Source organism: Hylaeus volcanicus, chromosome 3 (genome assembly GCF_026283585.1).
Source record: "Hylaeus volcanicus isolate JK05 chromosome 3, UHH_iyHylVolc1.0_haploid, whole genome shotgun sequence".
NCBI lineage: Eukaryota > Metazoa > Arthropoda > Insecta > Hymenoptera > Colletidae > Hylaeus > Hylaeus volcanicus.
In genome coordinates, this window is record NC_071978.1 from 8,118,595 (window position 1) to 8,142,609 (window position 24,015).

The following is a 24,015-nucleotide window of genomic DNA, read 5'->3' on the forward strand; positions in this document are numbered from 1 at the left end:
TTCAATAGAAAACCAGTAATTAAGACAAGAAAATCGTGTCACTTAGTTAATATTACTATATAGAAATACGATACTATTCTATGACATTTAGTATGATTAATTACAAATGAGAATAGTGTAGCAATTAAATATATCTAATGTTTCCGTTCATAAAATTTATGATAAATTGATACTGATATTACGCACAATCCTCATCGTAAGTAGGTATAATTTTCTTATCATTGTGTCCAATCGTTGAGCTTTTCTTTTTGTTGTTGCCTCGTTATTGTAATATTGGTCGCCCTATGTCCGTCTGTGCATGTTAATTTCCAGAGAACAATTTTGAATGCAATTATGGTATCGTATTGAGTTATTGAAATTGTTTCAAAACGAGCGATATCATTATCATTTTATAGAAATATCATAAAAGAAGTAATCAAATGAAGTAGTTCTGAATACAGTTCCATCGGAACGTTTCAAAAGATAATTATTGCGGTTCATGAAACGATAATACAAATTAACAAAATGCAGTAGTATCGATACACATTTTCGATATAATATTCACAAAACTTTATTCTGCAATATTTTTTAAATTATTGTGAACAGAGTAAGTAGAAATGAATTCACATAACATTTTTCATACGAAAAAAATTGTTTACAATATTGTTCTATTGTAACTAAATTCCATTTCGTATAAAGTTTTTTCTTAAATTCGTTATTAATTCTATGGAATTTATATTGTTTGACACGATGTTCACATAGAAACCAAATTTGTATTATTCCGCTCAGTCAGTGTTACAGTTATGGCAGTATTTTCCTTTCAACGCGAGATGCAAATTGGAAATTTATTATTTAATCCCTCATCCGTAATCTACGTTTAGTTTTTTGTTTTTAAATAAATGCCACTAACGCATGCGTTTTTATCTCTCCAACGAAACGTTTTTGCTGATAAAACAAAATGCTTATCCACAAATACAGAGTAATTGAACTGTATCTGTAATTCTTCGTGTATCAATCAGATAAAAATTTGTTTAGCTCTTCCTCATCGATATTTCATTTTATATACCACGTTCGATAGTATTACCTGAGTGAACAAAAGCTGTTTGCTAGAACGGAAAAACTGCTACACTGGAAGAGTCGACAGGACTTTGCAATTCTGATTGCAGCCTTCTGCGGTCACGAGGTAGAGCTTAATTTACCTAGGACACATTCCCAGTGTACTGGTCTCTGGAAATATCCGAATGGAGCGGTGGATAGGACTCTTTTGTCCGTTAGGAATACACTTGAATTCCCTCACACTTGGGAAAATTGAATTTCGATGGTTCTAATTAATGAATTCGAAAGCGTCTGGCTACTAATTAAATTATGACAAGACAATTCAAAAGAAAATGTGTACTCCTCGACGTACATGGTACATTCGTTCAATAAAAGTCTCTTGAAAATCTAGAATATCAAAATAATCATTAACATAGAAAATTAATTTTTCATTACCCAATATAAGGTAAATAAATTTATTTCATACTTTATACGTATCATTTTTGGACATAAACAGTCTTCAAAGCTTTGTAAACACATAAAATAATCTTGAAAATAGAAAGCTTTATCAAGCTACAATTTTTTATTTAAATTATTTAAAGAAGGTTTTCTATTTATACAATTATTTTTACCACTCTGTTTCTAAATACCATTGATATGGTATACATTTTACAAGATAAGGTTTTCGTAAATATCTTTATACTTCTCTGTAGTTTTTCGTGATATATGATTTTATATCTATTGGCATTTTTTGTACACACGTTTATTAAACGTTCGTACATTTTCAGAATATTTCTAAGTTTTATTACCAGACACTTTAATTTGTCTACTTTTTAACAATTTATAATACATAATAAATGGTTTTACTTTGGTTCTGTTATTGTAAAATTAGTAGGCTATCTTTCTAAGAAACCAGCTCTTCGAGAATCAACACCAATTTCTGTTATCGCGATGTAAAGTTATCCAAGGTAATTTCTATTCTCTCACCGAACGCAAACAGTTCGATTGTAAATTCAGATTAAACGCTTCCAGTAATTATACTACGGGCGCTATGCTATCTTCCACTCTTCCAGTCACCCCAGAATTTGTTTTTCAGCCGGTCAACAGATCCTCGATTTAACTCATGTGTAAACATTGGTTAACCTCTTCCATATGTTTAAATAAATGAATGAAAATTTCTTGAATTTAAATAAAACATAATTCAAGTGTGAAATATTAAACGAATTCATTCGCCACAGTTTTCAATGAATCATTTATCTTGCAATTATTCTACGATTTTATACGATGAAACAATTGAACTGTAAGTGAGATGTTTTTATGATTGAAATTGTTAATATTCAGCGATTTTCGGATTATATTATGGTTTCATTTAAAATGTCGTTTCTTTGTCGAAAACCTATTAAAATATTTCAATGATTTCGCCATTTTAATTTCATGTAAAGTACAAAATATTTTAAGATCATAAAAATTCATAAAATCAAAGAAAAAATGAACGAAATCATGTCTTAAGAATAATCTGAATCACAATAAATCTAAATTCAATATAATCAAAGGAACGGAAGCTGAAGAATTCCTTTTTCAGTCTTGGATTGCGTATTGCTTTTAAAAGTATGGGATGTCTAGAATTCAGGTTGCATTTATCGGAGTAATTAACTATGAGTACGTCATTGCGCCGCTGCTTTCAGTCGTGCTCGCGCTTAAGAGTGAAGAAACGGGTCGCTTGTGTTAAATGTAGGTATATCGAATAATGCAGCGAGAAACTAGTGGAAAGGGAACGGAGATTGAGAACATTGCTATCCTCAAAAGCAGTCCCCAGAAACTTCCAGCATACGCCATGCACCTGCCTACGTTTTCCAGAATTCCTTTCAATTCGGAATGAAAGGGGGGAGAAAGCTCTTCCAACTTCGCAGATCTTGCCCTTTGTGAGCGAAGAATTTTCGCTTATTTTTTCCCTCTCCTTGATCGTGGCAAACGTCGCTAGATACTCTTACGCGAGAACCGATGAAAGGTACGTGACTTCGAGTTTAAGTTTGATACGTTTCCAGCATCTGATTTCTTAATAACAAAAATAGTACGGAGTTTACTGCAAAATAATGTAAATACCACGTACCCACATAAATTGTACTCAGGACTGCTTGTACAATTTTCATAATTGGCTCAAATCTACAGATATAAATTTTACAGGTAAAATTATTTTCAATTTTTTCTGATAAAATAAAGCATAGGTACATTTACTTGGTAATTGGAACAGTAGAATAGCAATCATTTTTCTCTCATCAATCTTTGTTTCTTACTTTTAGAAATCAATTCTAAAATTCATTTTCTACCCTAAGATATAGTGAAAATATTCTGAAAATAATTGTTACGATATACTATACTATAACTTATTGAAGTAAGTTTGTTAGTTAATTTCAGCTACATGCTCAATCCAAAATATATTATTCCCAATCATCATTAACCCGCTACATGATTCAATTTTACACCGGACAAGATTTTGTATGTTCAAAGAGATCAGAGATGGATAGGTGTCCTACTTATGCAAATTCGAAAAACAGTAGTACGTTGTATGTACGCTGCATGCCAATTCGATTCCAGGACAGTATACAATGCATTCATAATGAGGTTGCCTACATTATGCATCGCCGACATGGACCACCGTCATCATTGAAAACACATTTTACAAAACTTTTTCGAGCCAGATTCGCCCAATCTACACGCGTAACGCGAATTTAATTTATTTTCACCTTTAAAGCTACCTGATGACGCTACCTGATGATATGAAGACCATGTCACTGACAAGATTAATGACACAACTATTCGCGAAGAATGCTTAAAGCCGATAGTCAGCTTCGAATAGTTTCCTCCTGTTGCAAGTTTCATCTGGAAGCATGCTTGATCGTAAAGTTCAGCTACATCGAAAGTTCCCAATCGTTCGCGACGTCGTGACACACCCCAGCCCCGTTTTCCAACCAGAAAAGCTACACGACTCGAGCCGCGGAGAATTAATACGTCCGCTAAAGCATCGCAATGTATGTTTTTTTTTCGCGTTTCTCGTGGGACGAAAATCACCCCTACGGAGTTTCGTCCCCATTCGCGACTCGGTGACATCCGCCTACTTCCACGTTGCCGGAAGCTAGCCCGTAATAAGAGGCCTCATCCTGCAGCGACATCAAGGAGCACCGAGCAAAGCCTCGGCTCGCTGTTTTAATATGAATGGCATATACAGTTCAATTCCTCCGGGCTTTAATAGTTCGAATCATCGATAATACGAGTGAACGGAACGTCAGCAAAAAAAAAAGGCAGGAAAAGGGCAACCCGTTAGGTTAGCTCGAAGGCGGAGAACGTCGGATGATGGGAGGGTGGATCGCGTTGATCGAGGTTAGGGCGAAAAGGAAGATAGATGGCGAAGGGAGGCGGGAAGAAAAATTGTATGTTTGTGGTGGGTGTGGGTTTGTGTGGGCGTGTATGGTTACGGAAAGAGGTAGGGGGGGGGAGAGAATAGAGTGGGTTAGGTGGCGGAAGCGAGAGGAATTGTCATTCGGTGGAATTGCAATTTCTCGCTGACGCGTGCTGTGCAACCTCCGGCGCGAGGAGTAAAAGCGGACTAATGATGCACACTAGACTTAATGCTCCGTTCCTGTTCTCATTTCCCACAAAGGTGCGAGCTGCCTGCGGGATGTCAGCCTGGAAATAGTTCCGGAGACAGTGCAACGTGGTCAGAAGGCGATGCTGCGCTGCCATTACGATCTCGAGGACGCTCCTCTTTACTCTCTCAAGTGGTACCGTGGCAGTCACGAGTTCTACCGTTTCGCGCCCAGCGAGGAGCCGCCCACCAAAATCTTCAACATTACTGGGATCTACGTTGACGTGAGTTTCAATATTTTTATAGAAAACAACCGTGTCTTGTTTGGTGTGACGGTATGTTTATTAAGGACGTTTCGAGTTCGCTCGCAGGGCTATTCACAATTACTAAACGTTGAAGGGGTTCAAAGGATAGTTTGATGGAAATAAAAGTTAACTTATGTGATGTAGGTATTGATGATGTGTATAGGCGAAATGAAAAATGTTAGGACAAGTGGGAAAATATAATAATAGAAATTGTATTGGGTTGTCCAGATACTTCGTGGCAACTTTTAAGAAAAATTCGAAGACTTATTTGAGTTTTGATGTGTATTTATTGAAGAAATTTGCCTAATTTACATGAATGGTTCATGATTCCAAATAAATTTGTAATTGTAAATATATACAGATGTGAAGTTTATTCATGTACATATTTATAATGGAAAATTGATCTGGAATTATGAAGCCTATCATTTAAATTAGACACATTTCTTCAATAGATATACAGGGTATGAATGCATATGGGACTGACTGTAGGTACCATTTTATTCCACAATTCATTAATTGAAAAATAAAAAATAAAACGTAGAGTAAAACTTCAAGAAAAAGGACTCAATAGTGAAAATATAATAACATAGTAAAAAATAAAAAACTCTAGATGTTGTCTTAATTAGAAAAAGTTCATTTAATTTTTCCATGTAATATTGAATTCTCTTTACGATTCATTTAAAACACCCTTCAAAATGATTACAAATGTATTATATATTAAAAAAACTCAAAGAGTACAAGAATGAAAGGTATTGTATTTCTATCCTTACCAGGCATGTGTAAGCATTTTCCAACGCAATTAATATTTAATGAAAATTTTCTCACGAAGCGAAAAACGTTTATTCCAAATTTTGATCATACTAAGATAGAGGAAAGGCGGTTACTGCAAATAATTTGCAGATATTTCAAGCATAAAAATTTCATTCAGTAATATCGCGTTCTCGTTTCATCTCCGCACTTTGAGCGTCTTCTGCGCGGCATACCCTTTGGAATTTCTTGTTGTGGTACTATTTCTGCCGTTGTGCTTCTCGTCTTCCCTTTTTGACATTCCAAAGGAGTGTTTGTGGCAGTAGCAGACACGTCTAGTCACACGCAGATTTATTAAAGTCAGTGCTAAATTCCTTAGAAAATATCCTTCTTTTTATTCCCCTCGTTGCATCTCATTTACTGCTACTTTTAAGACCATCTGCCAAGTACAACAGCTCGAAAAGAACTATGATGTCTATCTTGTCTCCCAGCTTGTAACCCTTTTAGGTGTATAATTTTTAACAATTTTGCTAATGCACTTGTTAGCTCACTTGACAGGACTGGGCCAGTACATATTATTTACATTTTCTTGGTTTCAAAGGATTAGTGAACCAGGCGAAGACATGTGAGATTAGTTATCTAGTTGAACTCATAGCAGAGAAAGTTGAAAAATAGGAGTCTTTAGGGCTACTAATCTAACCCTAAATCCTAACAGATTTACATTTCCTTGGTTTCAAAGGATTACTGAACTAAGGCAAGACGTGTCAGATTAGTTAACTAATTGAACTACATAGCAGACACTGTTGAAAGATAGGATTCTCTAGGTGTACTCGTTTAATCTTAAATCCTAGCAGGTGTTATCTAATATTCTAAAGCAATAAGACTCTGGAAGGATTACAGTGGCTGACGTGAAACTCTATCTAGATGTCTCGTATACTTTCCAGACCTGTATGCTCCAGATTGAGAGCAATAAAACACGCAAAGACAATCAGAAGAGGAAACAGAAATTCCACTTCTGGCTCCTCTATCCCTCTCTGGTTCCTCTCCCAGACTCTATACGTAGTTTTATCGCGCGGTGCTGGCCGTTGTTCGTTAACAGTGCCCTTCACCGCTGTAATCACCGTAAAACAGTCCGCTTTTATCATCGTTCGAACATTTCCGTATACAATTCCGTGGCACGGTTGCACGCAGTTCCGTAGCAATGTGGTTTGGCGGAGATCGATGCAACCGCCTCCGACAGCTCGCGTTTACGCAACTGAAAACAAGTTCGGCTGCCCTGTTGTTCCCAGGTCGAATGAATGATCTGCGAATGCCGTGCACACAGCTTTTACGTTTATCGTTTCGTTGCACACGCGGTCATCCTCTGTTACCTTCTAACTGGTGACAGAAATGTGCAACGCTCACCTCGCTGAAGTGTAAAGCCTCGCAACGAGAAGCGTTGTTCACGCCAGTGTCGGCCAACCTTTTTTCGTTGTCCAGATAAATGGATTTTGGCCCACATGCCGCGAAACTGGTGGAATTTTTGGAAACCAAAGACACGTCTATGGCGGGCACAAGTTGCTACGAATTCAGAGTATTCACACAATGGGAGTTGAGAAATTCTTCAGCTAACACTACTGTATCATTCGTAAGAACATTCATTAAATTAGAGTAACGAACAAATTTGTAAATATCGAAGAGAACCATGAATTTTAACATTCGAAACGTCTCTTAAATAAATTGCTTGGTAACACAATCATTTTTCATTCGGTTCTTCAGATAAACTTTTATTCATTCAGCTTGGAATAGTATTTCAGTTCATAATTCTTATTGTAATCTTTTTAAAGTTTTTTTATCATTTGACCATCTTAACTCTTTATTTACTTTTGTATCTTTTATTCGTCATTGAAGATTGTTATTTAAATATTTAAATATGTTATTAAATTTGTATACCTTTTTGATTTGAATGATACAAAATGAGGACACCTGGTTTACGCGTAGTACGGAGGTGCTTTTCGATTGTTTCGTTCGCTGCTGGCTCCATGAACTAAATTAATTTGAATATCGTCCAGCTTTAACTTTTTACGGTCTGCCATTTTTATTCATTTCCAGAGTGTCGTTGTTTAGTTATTATTGGATTGGCCGTTTTAGGAGAAAATCAATTTTTGACGCGACACGCCGGTTTATCGCTTTTTCGCGCCGCTAATGGCAGATCTTCGTGAAACAGTTTTTCACGCATTTCAGTCGCCGTAAAATTTGAATTGCTGATTGTAGAATTGTAACTGTACGAGGATAGGGTAACTTTTATTCAGGGTTAATCTCGTTCAATCCTTAATACTAATTTAATGATGCGGAAAAAAGTGAAGATTCTCTAATAAATAATTTTCCGCTCCATCTGTTAGATTTGCACCACGTGCTTCATCGTCAGATACCGTAATCGCGTAACATAATCATCGTAACTGTCCCTTCCATCGCTCTAAGCAATAACGCACATATTAAAAGCGTTAATCTCCTTCAATCATTGATAATAATTTAACGACGCCAAAGAAAAAGTAAAAATTCCGTGGTAAACAGTTCTTCCTCCGCTTTCATCTAGTTTTTCATCCGCATCGCATCGTGTGCACTCCACCTCACATAAATCAGCACGAGAAAAAAGCTCGCTGGCCCCTGGTGTTTGTTTAAAACCCGCTGAAGGCAGCCTTCCGTCTCTCCCTCATCCCGTTCTCACCCCCCCCCCCGCCCTCCTCTCTCTGTGTCTTCTTGCTTCGTTATTTAAATCCCGCTAATTATGCATATTTTGTTTTACTTGTACCGATGAAGCAATCTCCCCCGTCTGCATCCCTTCGCGTCTTGGAGATGCTTGAACTCCAGCGTTATCTTGGTCTCGGTGTCCGTGCTTTCGCGCTTGCTTCATCGAGCCAATTTACTCGAGTGCCGGGTAATTCTTGATAAGATGACGATTTTCTCGAGTGGCGTGTCTCGGCGATGGGTCCACGGAAAGAAACATTTAGCAAAAAAGCGTCCCTTGTCGCGACGTGGCCTGCGTCGATATTAACATTTTGCCCGGCGGTGGAGCGCTGGCGAAAAACGAACGCGATCATTCTTTCCCCGGCTCGCACAGCTGCGACCTGGATATTTAACGAAAGAAGAGTGGAACCGTGTCAGTTTTTATCTAACCGTGAAAATGCACGTCACGGCGTGCTATGGTTTGTCTAATAAATTATATATCAGGCTCGAGCTACGAGTTTGTAGACAGAAGTGTCTTGAACTTAAATTTTGTCTAGTTCGAATGGGTTGGTTTATTTTTTATTATGGTATAATTATATATATATTTTATCATGTACACGAATGAGGAAGGAGTATAGTAGAATTTTCACTCAAGTGTTGACGTATTGAAATAAGCCTTATGACGATAATGCATTATTCGAGCTTCGACTTTAAAGGTGTCGTCATTTGAATTGATACTTTTGAGAACAGATTTTGAGATATTTTCTCGTATGCTATTCTTTGTAAACAAATAAATACTATATCTCTATTGTACCTATAACGTTTGAAAATTAAGTATCGAATATTAGAAATGCACTAATTGCAAAATATTGAATGTTCAGTTCAGCAACTATCAAGAGATGGTAATGATTTAGAGCATGAACGTGTTTTCTACAAGAATTGTTTAGGCTTTTATGAGTTTTCGGAGTGAACACGAGAGCAAAGGGATAAAGCAAGGTTTAGGATACAGAGTTTCCGGGTATGAATAAAGATTCAACGCAGAGTTAGAATAGTGTAGATTTTACATGACGTGGGATTGGAATGGCTCAGGGAAAAGTCAAACGGGAATACACTGGGTGCCTTAAAGGGCTGACATGCTATGGTATCATTGCGTAATGTATTCGCAGAAAAGTTCGGACCGTGACAAAACAATTCCGCGAAAATTAAAATTGTTGTGAATTTCTAAGAAATATTTCATTTCGCTGACATTACTATGAACTTCTTTTCAATTTAACATATTCTCATAGATACACATACATATTTATGGACCAAAATGTAACATTCTGTATTTTTACTGTTCCATTTAGTGTTTGATTTCGTGTAGAATGACCGTTTCTTATAAAATATATCTTCAATGCAGTGTTTTTAACGTTGAATTCTTTATCATTACGCTTTGGAAAAACTTATTCAAAATTCGAGGTTTGTGCATGGCAGATACGTTATATGTCACAACCTGCATGTTCACCGGCGATACAGAAGATTTCCTGAATTGATGTGTACATTCTGAAATTCAGATTTCCAATGCACCGCAATAAAATCTACTCGACTTATTTAAAGCCAATCCTCTCCAGGCACTGCATGTTTTCCTCGAAGAAGATACTTGCAATTTTCAGTTTAAATAGACATTCAGTTTTCATTTATAGCTCACGTTTTACGTAAAATATATCAGTGCATTGTATAGTTAATTTAAAAAAATGTTACTGAACATATTGATTAGTAAAATAAGTCATATATCGGGCCATAAAATCTATAGTCTAAAAATAATTACTTCTAGCACCATTTGTCTTCTTGGCACGCATTCGTTATTTATACAAATTTAGTAGACACTTTAAATAGATCTTAAAGAGAATTCAATTTGACATGAAAAGACAAAAAAATAACAGTTGTCACCGTACTCGTGGTGGACATACTAACATGAACATATTATATAAATTATACGAATCGTATATATTCTGTATCATTTATATTTAAATTGAAAGCAAAATCTTAACGCCCTTTAGGAAGGAATATTATAAATATTACTCCATCGTGATAACAATTTTTTGCGGACATAATTTTCAAAACCAGCGTTTCGTCAAATATCATGACATAATCATCTCCGATAATTCGTCTCCATTTCATCATTTCCATTAAGGCTCGAACGAATAAATACGTGTCCCATAACACGGTCCAGGGTCGATGCCGCAATTACAAGAGTCGGTCCGCGAATATATTTCTCCTCGATTTTCAAGCAGAAAAACAGAAGGCAATGAACCATGTGAGCGCTTAATTCCGCGCAAACAGCGACAGAGACGCGCCGGATATATTCGCTGGACGACCGCAGCCGTGCGGAATTTAATTCGAATTATAACCGCGCCAGGTAAATCGAGTTATCGTTAATCGACGAGCCAGAACTCCAGGCGTCTACCCGAGGCCGTGCACGATAACGCGTGTCGTCCTAGCCTGATATCCATTTGCATTCACTTTACAGCGCCCTTCGTCATCCTCTGTTACAGATTGCCAACTCCAACAAGAGTCAGGTAACGCTGCGCGACATCGACTTCGCCCTCTCGGGTACATTCAGCTGCGAGGTCACCACGGACGCGCCGAATTTCTACACGAACAACGTCTCGAAAAATCTCACGGTTGTGTGTAAGTACTCATGCATTGCGATGTTACGGAGTGTACATAGCGGTTCAACTCGACAACGCCCCCGCTACCCCCTAAACGTTCCCTGCCCAACCCCTCGAATTCCTGTGCACTGCGATTCCCGCGTGTGCGACATCCTAAGTCCCGTAATACCTCGCTGAACTGCGAGAAACACTGGTGGAGATAAAACGTGATTGTTCTTCGATTTTACGTTGTTGTAGTTGAATAGCTCTGCGAAGGAGTAATGATAGTTTCTTTGGGATCGAGGTTATAGAGTTGAAGAGCATTGAGTTGAGGATATAGAGCCGTGATTTTGCTCTTTGAGGCACACGATTATAAAAGAACTTGCAAACGCGTTTCGACTTGTATACATTTCTAATTTTATTTATTGTTCTCTTAGCGTTAGTTCATAGTATTGCCACAAAAATGAAAAACTTTAAATAAAATGGTAAAGCTAAGCAAAGGGTGGAATAGTTTTTAACCCATCTAACATCAAAGAGTTATTATTGGGAGTAAGTGTCAGCGCACGACAAGCATTGGAACTGGTGGCGCCACAGAGAAATGTCATGGCGCCCCTATGATCGAGACACAGACCATCCCTTGATCACAGTTTGATCATTAAAACTTGTGAAACTTGTTTTAAACTTTCACTAAGGGTTTCAACGTTCGACAAAATTTCAATTTCCCCCCCGTAAAAATAACCCAACTCCTCAATATACGGCGAAAGGTGTATCCTTTTCGCTATGCTAATTCTAAGCTAATTCGGCTTCGGGGGCCATTCCCGGGAGCGTTTAAAAGTGCATTAGGGGTATAGTGACCCGACAGTGGCATCGCGAGGTTAACACCCTTTGCGTATACAGGCTCTCGGCCACCCTCCGCTCATCCCGCGTCGGCCTTCAATCCTTGCGAATTTCCGCCTCGCGGGGAAAGTTTCTACTCGTCGACGTCATTAACCGCCTCGCCGTTTGATCCTGGCTCTGCCTGCACGCTCGAACCGGTGCATCGGGTTCGTTGTCACGAAGCGTTTTCGCGCGAGCGCTGCTGAACGATACGCGCGTGTGTACACGTCGCAGGAGAGAAGCCGGCTTTCGCGTAAATTTCGTCGAGTGTTTCTAATTTCCTCGAGTGCGCCGCGCAGACATCAAAGGGGCGCTTCTAGGGTTAATCAGTGCACGCCCCGCGATCGCGAGCACGTTTACGCGTTTTACGAATCCGTAACGACGCAACTTCGTCGGTTCCTTTTCAATGCCAGTCGCTTTAATGGTGGCGCAAGCGTTTCCCAGTCGCGCGGACTCAGAAAGTTTCGCTACGTCGAGGCGGAATGAATTTTCCTGTCAAGGTCACTTGAGAGAAAGAGCACGTTTCGAGGCTAGGAAAATTACTAGTTGTGGAGCTTTTCGGGCGATATCGAATACTTACAATTAGCATGGATGGTTGGTGTGTCTGTTAAATGTATATGCTACGGATAGTGTTTCTTTCAAGTTTTATTGGGAAATGGTAATTTTCGTAGAAAGTATACGCGCAGTTATATAATGCTATTGAGATTTCCTAGTTGCAAGGTGGATTCCTCGGATAAAATAAAAATACATGTTTTCGGAGGTAGATGAATTTATTATTGTTATACGGAAGGATTCTGTAAAACGTTGGTTTGTTTCAAAATGGCGAGCTTTGTAAAAAAAGTAGGAAAATTGTGAATTTCAATTCGTATGCGAATATTATTGAAATTACAGGAAGCCAGGGCGAATCAGTTTATGAATATGACTGCATTCAAAAGTTTGTTTAAAATTTGTTATAAATTCGTAAATATGTTATGGATATGTAAACTTCATAAATAGAGTACGAACTTAGAATGTTTAAAAGTATTTTATGAATTTATAAATTTCACATATAAATCGGTGCTATAAATTCATGAATATGTTATAAACCCGTAAAATGGTTGTAATGCTCATAAATGTGCTTTGAACCTCTAAATTAATTAATTGTTCACAAACACACACATCATAAATTCGTAATTATGCATTTATACATCAATTATAAATTTCTAAATATATTATAATTTCATAAATTTTACAATTTCAAGCTTTATTATTACTTCACTAGACTAGTTCAAAATTTGTAATTGGTCAGAAATAATTAATTAACACTTTAAATGCAGATTCTCAAACGCGTGGTCCGTTTGAGGATCATTTCGTTCCAGCATTCGCCTCCACGTTCTGCATTTGTTCCGCATTCATTCCACGTTAGGTGTGAAGAACAGAAAACGCGAACATGCATACACAAGTTCTCGGTCGCTCAAACGAGGAAACTGACATTGCGTGAAATTAGGAATCGTGTGATTAAAGGCTTGCCGCTGGGTCGATGACACGAACGTCGATCATCTGCTATTTTCGAGTAGAAAATTCTTCGGTTTTGAGTCATCTATGTTGCAGAAACGGATGACATTCTGACTAGAGAAATTAGGATTCATTGGCTGGAACGTGGCAAGACGGAACTTAGGTTGTAATCAATCCTGAAGGCCGAATTAAGGAGAAACTTCGTGTTGTTGCTAAAGCTCTGTTCACGGAAATTCGTATCATAATCACACCCTTAGCTGCTGCCTCTTGTAATTTAATAATTAATACCTTGTCACTCGCTCGTATACTATTACGTGTCAATCAAATCTGCGTCGCTTAGGTTCCTCGTGTTATCAGTAATTGGAGTTTGTAACATACTAATTTCCTTGCAATATTGTAAGTATTCTATTCTTTTGAATAGTACACTTATAAAGTGCACGACTCCTAAAGTTGGGTATTGTCGTGCTAATCGTGGCAACGAATATTAGCGGCAATTGTGGACACTGTTATAACGCTACTTGTTTCCCAAAATAAGGAATGCGAAGTACGATAATAGGATGTCTAGTAGTTTGCCAGTGGCTACCCTAGAATTTCCGTAATCTTGCATTTCGCTGGGTTCCAGCACAGTGGTTTCGTGAAATGTAGAGTTGAACCGCATCTCGATGGGAAGGTAAATTTATGGAAGTGTAAAAAAGAAAGAATGGTAAGAACTGTCTGAGGCGTGCTGTAATTAGTTAGTAATTTAAGTGAATGTAGCATTCTGTAGTATTTAATTTACTTAGAATACATAAGACTGAATGTTATGTGGATTGTATGAGTTTATTACTGTGAGAGGTATAAAGTCGAATAATCCAATTAATGAAAGGATTAACCTAAAATATAAATATAAATCAGTCTCACATTGCTACGAGCGAACAGTATCATTCTGAAGGGTATGGGCAAGGAAATATGAGCGATGGAGTTTTATATTTAGCGTGCTTTTGTAAAATTCACGCATCTATATTCCTAGAGGCGTTTATTTGACTGAACGTCTCCACTCGGCCCCAAACGTAATTCAGAGAAATAAGAACTAGAGATTTTATGATAATTCTAATGCTTCTTCTTGGTCGTTTCTTCGAATGGTCCATGAATTTCAAGCGCGTTCGGCGAGAATACGACCGTTACCATGAAAAATACTGGATTACATACGCTCAGAATTCTTATGCAGTGTTTTCGTCTCGCGACACGTGGAGCGGCATTTTTATCTCGGATTTTGGAATATCTCGCAAAACAATTACCAGAAAATTGATTCGACGAAAATTGTTCTTCCAGACCCGGGGTACTCCACGTGTGAAATTGAATTGAACACAATATCTAGTGTTGTTGGTTTTTTGTTTTTTTTTAAGTGAGTTACTCCATTATAACTCTCGAAAACGGTTGATTATTTTGTTGATGGAAACCAATTTTGCGTTTAAAGAGCATGCTTTTCTGAGAAATGTAGCCTTAGAGACGTGTCTAGTATCAATTATACCTTGGTATTTGTTGTAAATCTACTGGAACATTTTGGCATATTAAATTAATTAAGCGTAATTTTCCATATCGAAAATTAATACACTAACTGCACATATTACTTCAATACAAGTTTTGAAATACGATAACATATAGATCATGTTATTAAATATGCTTATATATTCTGTTATGTAATTCGAATATAGTTTTATTTTATGATCACACCAAGTAACGTTTTTACCTGTAAAAAATCTCATCAGTTTCAAAGATGCTTTTCAAGTAGAAAGCTGATAAATTCGAGATGTTTTCGCAGATTGATCAAGAATTAAAACACGTGTAATTTTCGTCTGTTGGAAGTTGAGGCACGAACGAGCAGGTCGATCGGTGTTTGATAGCAAATAATACGATGTTCTGTAATGAAAGCATTATAAGTAGTTGAACGATTCCCGGCATCAGCATGCCGAAAAGAGAGTGGCGAGAAACCATCCCTCGCGTGCACGTTGAACTTTAATCAATTCTCATAGTTCAGGTTCCCAAGTTCTCACACTTTCCAGAATGGACTTTAGGAGAACGAATGGAAGAATTAAGCGTTCCCAGAAAAAACGTCTTACGTTTTCAACGATAGCACTTATTTCAAAGATTTATAACGAAAGCTAAGCGAGGACAAATATTAAGTAAGGAAGAAAAGTGAAGCTAAATCAAGAAAAATTATAGGTAGAGGAGCAAATACGATGTAAGTAGAATCTTTTACTTATTTATTATCTTCTGCTCCATTTTAATTAAACATTAATCGTCAAATAAACATTGTAATTTCTTTCTGTATCCCAACAGAAATGCATATTATGATCCTTAGAAAACTTGAAGAATATTTTCTTCGTAAAAATAACCAGTATGCTAAATGCATTTATGGCAATGCAAAAATGAAAAACATACTAAACTTCTACAGAAGATATATAGTTACACAGAATAAAATATTAACAATGTCGTAGTATTTTGCAAACTATATTCTACATACATTTTTAACATATTTCCCATATTATCATCCAACCATAAATGGATTAAGTTCCCAGTGTAATTGAATAAATGAATTAATTGACATTGAGTTCAAGGCATCTCTGTCGAAATTCCAATGCTAATTTACTTCGGGTATACGTTTCTATGCAAACTTTTGCAAATTGATGAACTTCTTTTCGTAAACACGGTGTCCACCAATTTTCAGTAAATGTCTGCGTTTAAACTGCACGAGCGGTCGGAAGTTTAAATTAACACGAAGAATGCTTACTTCTGGTTGAAAGTTAAATATCAAAAGTTCGTCGTTTTACTGCCGGTGCTCCCTCATTGAGAACATTGATCCACTCCCTCGCAAAAGAAGTTTTAAAATCGTTTCGCGTTGACTCGTTGTTACAGAAGTGAGATGACAAGGAAAGTCTAATAAACAACCGCCTGATAACTTTTGTAGAAAGATGTTGTTGGGACAGTATAAACGCTTCTTTATTTTGTTTATTTTTTAAACTGGCGGAAATAAAAAAGAAATAACAGTTTGAATGTGTTAAGATTTTTTTAATGTAATTTAGTTAAAGGATTTTTGAAAATCACGAAGAGCAGTAACGTATCATTATTTATTTATAAATTCTCTTTGAGAATTTCCAAATTTAACAAGTCCAACAAAAATAATACTCCGTATTTTAAAATACAGAACAGTTTTCAACCAGTAGATTATTCTATTCTGTATAATTTTAAAATGATTATTACAAAATCGCACTTGAACGAGTTAAAGACAAACTACACGGTTAGGTATTGTATTAACTACCTGCAACGCAATTGATGACAAAAGGTTGCTTCATTGAAGTGACACGTTCCGTCCTTTCTCATTATATTCCACGCTTCATCGGTGTCAATAAAAATACGATGTAATTAAACAGGCCTAGTAATTAGAACTCGACAGCTTATCAATAATGAACGTAGCAAAATTGAGCGATCGATCGATGTCATTGCGATTCAGTAAAGCTACCACACGCGTCTGCAGGCACATTAGCCGTCAACTGATTAACCTCACTCTGATGTGATTGAAAATGTCGTAAATGTACGGGGTGTCCTGCGAAACAGTGACAGGTTGCATCATCAATCCGATTTGAGATATTAAATCGGAATACGCGGAAGGTAAAATCGAATTAGCGAATGAGTTTTATTTATAATAGTCCAAAGTCGTATAACTTGTCCGTAACATCTGATGTACCAGTCTTGCAATTATGCATTATTTGTTAAAAATTCGAAATTCATATGCCCTGTACTATTTCGACAAGAAAGTATTAGATATCATCTAATATCTACCAGAAATTATGCTGACCCACTAAAGCAACTATTACAAATGGAGGCTATTGCCTTACGTTTGCATTTGCAAAGTTCACATCGCAGTGTATCTAGAAATTCAGTAGTCTATCATTTCCGTAATCTTGGGATAAAACCTCTTCGCGTAATAGCTGAGCAAAACTTCGTTGGCGAAGGTCATGAAAGCATTGCGAAGACCAGGGAACAAAGTTACCAGGTTTACATGGTAAACCAGAGCTGTTGGAATGTTGAATTTAGTTGCAGCGTTTGCTCGTAGTTCCACAAAAAGAAAGTACTTTGTTTTAACCCCTTGTGATGCACTAATGCCGCCGCGGCGACGCATATGTGCTATGACCCAGGTCGAGTATTATTTCTGGTAACACACAGTGAATTAACAAAATGAGTAAATGTATTTTTACATTCTTGCGGAGAAAATAACACATTTATTATTATATTACTAAATATATAATATCTGTTCCATTTTATCATTGATAATAAATTAATATCATTTCATAATGGGTTATTTATTTACAATTATGAAATGTAGATTTCAAATAGCAATAACTGTTGTATATTAATTAGAATCATTTTTCTGAAACCATTATTCTAATCCATTGTACTGAAGACTTACATCAAAGGTTTAGGCTGATATAATATTAAATAAAAATACACCCTGATTACACAAGATTTTAATTAATCTCAAGTGTTAAATATTATCATGAATGGGGAAAATAAAAATTAGATAATTCCGTTTCGACTGCTCATATTCGCCTATAGTGGCGCTTTTGCTTAAATTTTAATTTACTTATATTCTAACATCAAGTACTAAATAAGTAGTCCACTCTGTATAGCGACTAAAGCGATAAATTTGCACGTAGAAGTATCAATTATCACTTCGACGTTTCTAAAAACCAGGCTTCATCCCAATTTTTCTGCAATCCGTAACGAAGAAATACAGAGTTTTTTCCCCGCCACCCATAGTTTATGACTTTCACCATTTCACCTGGTTGGGGTCGAACAATTCTTGGCCAGGGTGTCATGCCAATTTTGAAATCGAGCTCCGATAAGCCGACTGTGAGATTGATGATCGAATGATACGCGATGCCTGTCGAAATCCCCGACATCCATGGACCATTTAAAACCACGGGATTCGTGGGTCGTTTGTATCGCAGAATATTTCAGGGGGCAGCAACGAATGCATCCGTATAGAATGGTTCGAAAGTGACGTACATTAAATAAAACATACACCTCTGACTCCTCTTCATGGCTACCACGTCGCGATTATTCTGTGGTGGATCCAGGAAGGGTGATGAAGCAGCAATCTTCTTCTTAGAAGTAGTGATGCGCACGAGACAAGACGAGATTTCTACGATCTCGATCTTAATCCTCTAATGGTATTTGGGTCGATTTAATAAATTAGTATGTTTTCCAAGATATTGATCATAATTTTATGTAATGCATGAAAACAAAATTTCGGAAAATATGTATATTGTAGTTTGATCTGTAGTTTAAATACACAAATTGTCGTGAAAGTTGACTAACATTTTGCAATAAAAATATATTAATGTTAATACATAATTTACAAAAATGAATTTTTCTGAAAACTAATTACATACTGGACACTTTGTTATTTTACTAATTCTAATTATTTTCATACGATTAATATAAGTTTGATCATTTGAGCTTCCTACTCTAATTATTTCTTATAATACATAAACAAGTAATAAGAGCTTGATCGCATGAGCTACTATTTAATACGTAAATAAATAGTGCAGGAGAGATTGGAAATTATATTTCAACGTGTTCGCCTCCCTTTCACCCCCTGCAAAGCTTGCAGATCCCCCTTAGTGACAAATGTGGACACCCTCCCTCCACCTCTTTGATAATGACCGAAATTTCAGCTGGGTTAGTTTGAAAGTGTCGAAACGACCGTGTATAAATCTGCGCGCATTTCGTTGACGCTTGTTCACGTGCAATTTGAAACGAAAGAAACGAACATCGGCCGGCGACCATTCGGACTCCATTCCGAAAAATTTATGGGCACCGTTTAATCCATCCGAATGGATTTGTTGAGATTTTTACGTACGGAAATTAATAGCTTAACTCGAGAACTGTAACCGGGCTCGCGTCGCGCGCCGGCAATGATACGTAATGATTTATACTAGCAGCGATACATTTTTTGGCGGAAGAGTTTTTGGGGGTTGCTCGTTTCCAGATAACGTCGGTTTTAGTTTTTCATCGCTGTCGTTGAGTAATGCGCGCCCATAGGCGAACTTGGAACGCCTATTTTGAGCATTTTCAAGCGTATCAGTCCTCTGTAATTGCATCAAGTCCCGTTTGCAAGTGATGACATCGAAGCAACGTGAAAATTTAACGTAGAATTAGGACTCCTTTCTGATATAATAATTAGGTTGTTCCTTGTATGTATTAGTGGTGTATATGCGTATCATAAACATACATTATATATTATCATGTAGTATCGATGCATAGATATCCACAGACTTTTAATACCAATCGCTTCATCGCGTCCCCAACATCACCCAACCACCATCGTCGTTTCAGACGTGCCAGAGAAGGTGCGAGGCTTCAGTTTCGATAAGTGTCGTTTTGTTCGACGTTGGAATAATATCCGTGGAACATGTTCTTTATTAGCGGCACTTTGGTAGCGGCGCGGCGGAATTTCTCATGCGTCGTTTCAGACCATCCCCCGCGCCGGACCGGATATGAATTTCATATTTTACGATAATACCGCGGGATGTTCTTAAAGTAAACGAATCTTGGTCTGCCGCAGTTTTCACGTAGTCGAAGAAAAATCGTACTTACTCTGGGATTCCGTGGGACGTCGTTGAAACGACCTTTATATCGATTCTTATCTGAGCTCGTCGGTCCGCGTTCCCTCGTAAATATTGGAGATTGAAAAAGCCGCGGTTTAAATCGTAATGTTCTGTTTAATTCCCAGATCCGAGTGAATTTACTTTGAATTTCAATCTCGAGGCGCGAAATAAAATACGTGCACTACTTTTGATCGATTACCGGAAACGAGCCGATGGTGAAATTGGAGCTGTTCGAAACTGATGTGTAGAATCTGGTGAAATTGGATACGGGAATGGCGTTCGTTTATATGCTGTTTGCTTTTCGCGAAAATAAAGAAGGCACTCAAAGATATAATTGAAATAAATTGTATAGAGTAAAGGGGTTTTTGCTTTTTAATATTTTGGCGAGAGAGAGAGAGAGAGAGAGAGAGCGAGAGAGAGGAATTATTGAGCAATGTTCCTTTGGAGATGAAAATTATATGACGGGAAGAATTTTTAATTGAGCTTGAATTACCCATTTTTAAGATAACAAAATTACTTGATAAAATATATTTCTTGTCAGGATACATTTAAATGCAGAGAACCGTGAAAATATTATTTCCGAAGCAAATAATTTTGTTGATACTCCCTTTTGACACATTATTCATATCCTGGAATTTTAAATATTGTCAATCTAAAAATGAAACTGTTTGCTCGCGTTTTCATTGATTATAAATCTGGGAAATTTTGATTAAATTGCATTTCAGTGTAAATAAAGAAATGTTTTTCATCGATATTTGTAAATCAGCTGCAAAATCAACATTCGAATAAAACGCGATTGAAAACGTTTTATTATTTGAGTACTTTTGAATGTGCAAAATAACGCTTCATAAATCTGGAGATCGTGGAAATGAGTGATACATATAATTCTGATTCGTATGACAACATTAATATCTTTATTAGTCTTGACAATTAAACATTGAATGTTTCTAATTTTTTTATGATATGAATTTTGAGAAAATATATTTTAATTATTATTTGAACAACTGTGACTCATTGTTCTCTGTGTTCGCTATTAAATTTTTGGATTCCATCCAAAAATTCGTTACGAGCAAAAAGGGTGGAATTAGAAAATTACAGAGATGTACCAAACAATAGACACGCATCATTGGAATTAACCACGTAACACCAGAAATTAATCAGTTTTGTAAAATGTATGCACGCTTGTATGTGTGGTGGTGGTGGTGGTGGCGGTCGTATTAGACGTTCATTTGTTTCAGCGAGAGTTGGTCAACATCGCGACGCTGGTTCCATTAGCTTGAATAGAGTAATTGGACACTGTCAATTCGAGAACGTAATTCTCTCCGTAAATAGGGACTAACGATTTTGCTTAGAATTCATGGAAATGGAGCATTTACGACCGCTGCATTTTCCTGCAGGCATCAAATCAGAAATCGAGAACGTACAGGATGATCAGGAATGGTGTCACAAAATTTACAAACTACAGACATCGAAAGAAAGATCATGAAACGCCTTTCTGATATCAAATTACTGGTTGCAAGGTATAGGTACTTCATAGTAGCAGGTGAAGTGGGCACTATGTCTCTGAAATTAAAGGTTTTCATTCTTTGTGTTTATAGATACTTATTCTCAATTTTGAAGTGAGATTTGGAAATTCTCAGGTGGAATTATTTAGAGTCAGAATAGCTTTTATTTCATGTTTTATTTGTCTTAGTCTTTTTTGATCAATTGTTTGTATTATTTGATTTTCATAATGTTGAAGTAGCCACAAGAGGCGTGAAGGAATATTCATAATTATTTCCACTTTCTGTCTATATTTTAATTTCTATTCTCATTTAATTAATATTCAATTTTAATATTCGTGCAGGACGAAACTCCAACAAATACGTACTGTTTGGCGTTGTTACAAAATTCCGCAGCACAACATAAATTCATACGCAGAAAAACAATATTTGAATCATCCTGTACGCGTATATGCGCGTGACGCGTTCATTTTGCTGGTTGTTGAAATGCCACTAGACCTGGATAAATGGAAATGTTCGATCTTTCACGCGAGCCATTGAAAGTTTCACCTCCCTTCCTGCACCTCCCCCTCCCCCCCCCCCTCGCCCATACACGGGGAAATTCGTTTCCACGAGAAAATGTGAAATCATGTTTGCCATTTTATACATATACAAAACGGTCGGCGGTTATAGGTGCAGTAACTGTAGCGCAATCAAGCCGAAGTACCATTCATAGACGGAAGACGATAACATAACTGAAATTCGATTAGTCGTTCTATCGTTTCGCGAATCACCGGTTTATCACCGACAGGGTGAGAGGGTAAACGGTTATTTCCCTCGCTTCACTTCGCGGTAATCGGTTCCAGTTTCAGGTCTCGCGCCGGTGTCAGATAAGTGAGAGCGGCCAGGAGAGCTGCCGGGGATCTTTGTACATCCTGGGCTCGCTCAATTGTGAAATTAAATGTGATAACGGCCGTCCTAATTTCACCACTCGTTAGGCCACTGCTCGTTACACGTGCGTCTACCTGACTCTGAACCGTAAACAAGTCTGGAATAGTCACTTTGCTTTAACCTTTTTGCAAGGGCTAGTATTGCGTTGGCAATTCGTACAAATATAACTATTTTATTAACCCTTTGCACTCGAGGCCTGTATTTCTGATATTTAACAGCACCTCAAAATGCTTTCTTAGCATTCCATTGCCACGAATGTTAAGCTTAGATTGACTTCGAAGACGTAGCCCGATTGTCATTTTATTGACACTTCGCATTTCAAAGTAATTTAACCAAAAGTTACTCTTATTATAACTTTTTAATTCATTTTATATGAATTCGTTCAATATTTCTAAACTTGTTTCGTTCAGTGATTAGGCCAGGTCTCTTTTAGCTATGGGTGTATCGCGGAATGCCAATTAGCGACGAGAAAATGAACCGCGTTAATACTACGTTATTTGATATTTACAAATTAATCGTGACCAGTCTCTCTTCGCCTGGTGTCCTGTGTGATGGTGTCTGATTACGGCGACGGTTTGGAGAAACTGGACACTGCTAGACTGCAGTGCGAATGTTTAATGTTGGAAAGCATTGTCTGCCTGGATTAGTTTTCAGCCCAGTGATTCTTAAGCGCTGCGCCGTGGCACGCCATCGTGCTGTGTAACTAGCTACACTTCATCATCTTGTTCAGTCCCACTTTCTACCATTTTCAACATTTACGCTCTAATGATTCAGAAATAAAAGCTGCGTTTAGATTTTCTTCTCTAAATTGTGCTACGAATCCGAAGAAGGTAAAAACGTTTTTCTAGCATTAAATATAACAGAGCAAATTTTATTCTACTTATTAGTTTTTTCTGTTGAGTTAAACTTTTTGTATATTGTTCCAGATCTTGTACGTATGTATTACAAACCTTTTCTAATTTATAATGCGTGTACTTTGTTTATTTAGTTAATCTGTAGTAGTATGCTATAAGAGAAAGTATGAATTATATATTTAATTTATTCCTGGAAAAGACTTAAACTAAAATTAAAACATGTAAAATTAAATTGAATTTTCTAACTATAACCTAGAACCAGAAGAATTTGAAGCGAACGGTCTGAACTGTGCTCTGAGCTTTAAATGGTTAAGAACCATTGGCTTAATCCAGTTAATTAACATTTATTTCGAGATCGTCCTGGAACGTAGTACTTAATTCTGCATGCTAGATGAAATTGAAAGTTAATTTCTTATAAACTATTAAAGTTACAAGTTTCAAATATCACCGACATTTGGAGAATGTGGGACAATGGAGTATGTCCAATTATTCATTAAAATTTGGCATTGTAAAATATTAATAATTACAATAGAACTATATATATAAACTTTGAATGAAAGTTCGTCTTTCTAGACATTTTTAGAATGCTTTAGTATGAATCATCAATATTTTGTAAAAATATTAAAGTAAACAATGAATTAATTAAATCTTCGTCTCGACTACATCTCATCATTTAAATATTCGTAAGTATACACGCTCTCAGGATACACTTTCCGAAGTGTGT

At 36.9% G+C, this 24,015-nt stretch overlaps 1 protein-coding gene across 2 annotated transcripts in view; it reads left to right on the forward strand.

Annotated features, from left to right (window-relative positions):
• LOC128873376 (uncharacterized) overlaps window positions 1-24,015 on the forward strand; it is a 172,539-nt gene that overhangs the window by 83,142 nt on the left and 65,382 nt on the right. For both annotated transcript variants that reach the window (XM_054116927.1, XM_054116928.1), the window contains exons 2-3: window positions 4,673-4,881; window positions 10,890-11,025. In XM_054116927.1, coding sequence (XP_053972902.1) covers window positions 4,673-4,881; window positions 10,890-11,025 — 345 coding nt within the window. The remainder of the gene's footprint in view (window positions 1-4,672; window positions 4,882-10,889; window positions 11,026-24,015) is intronic.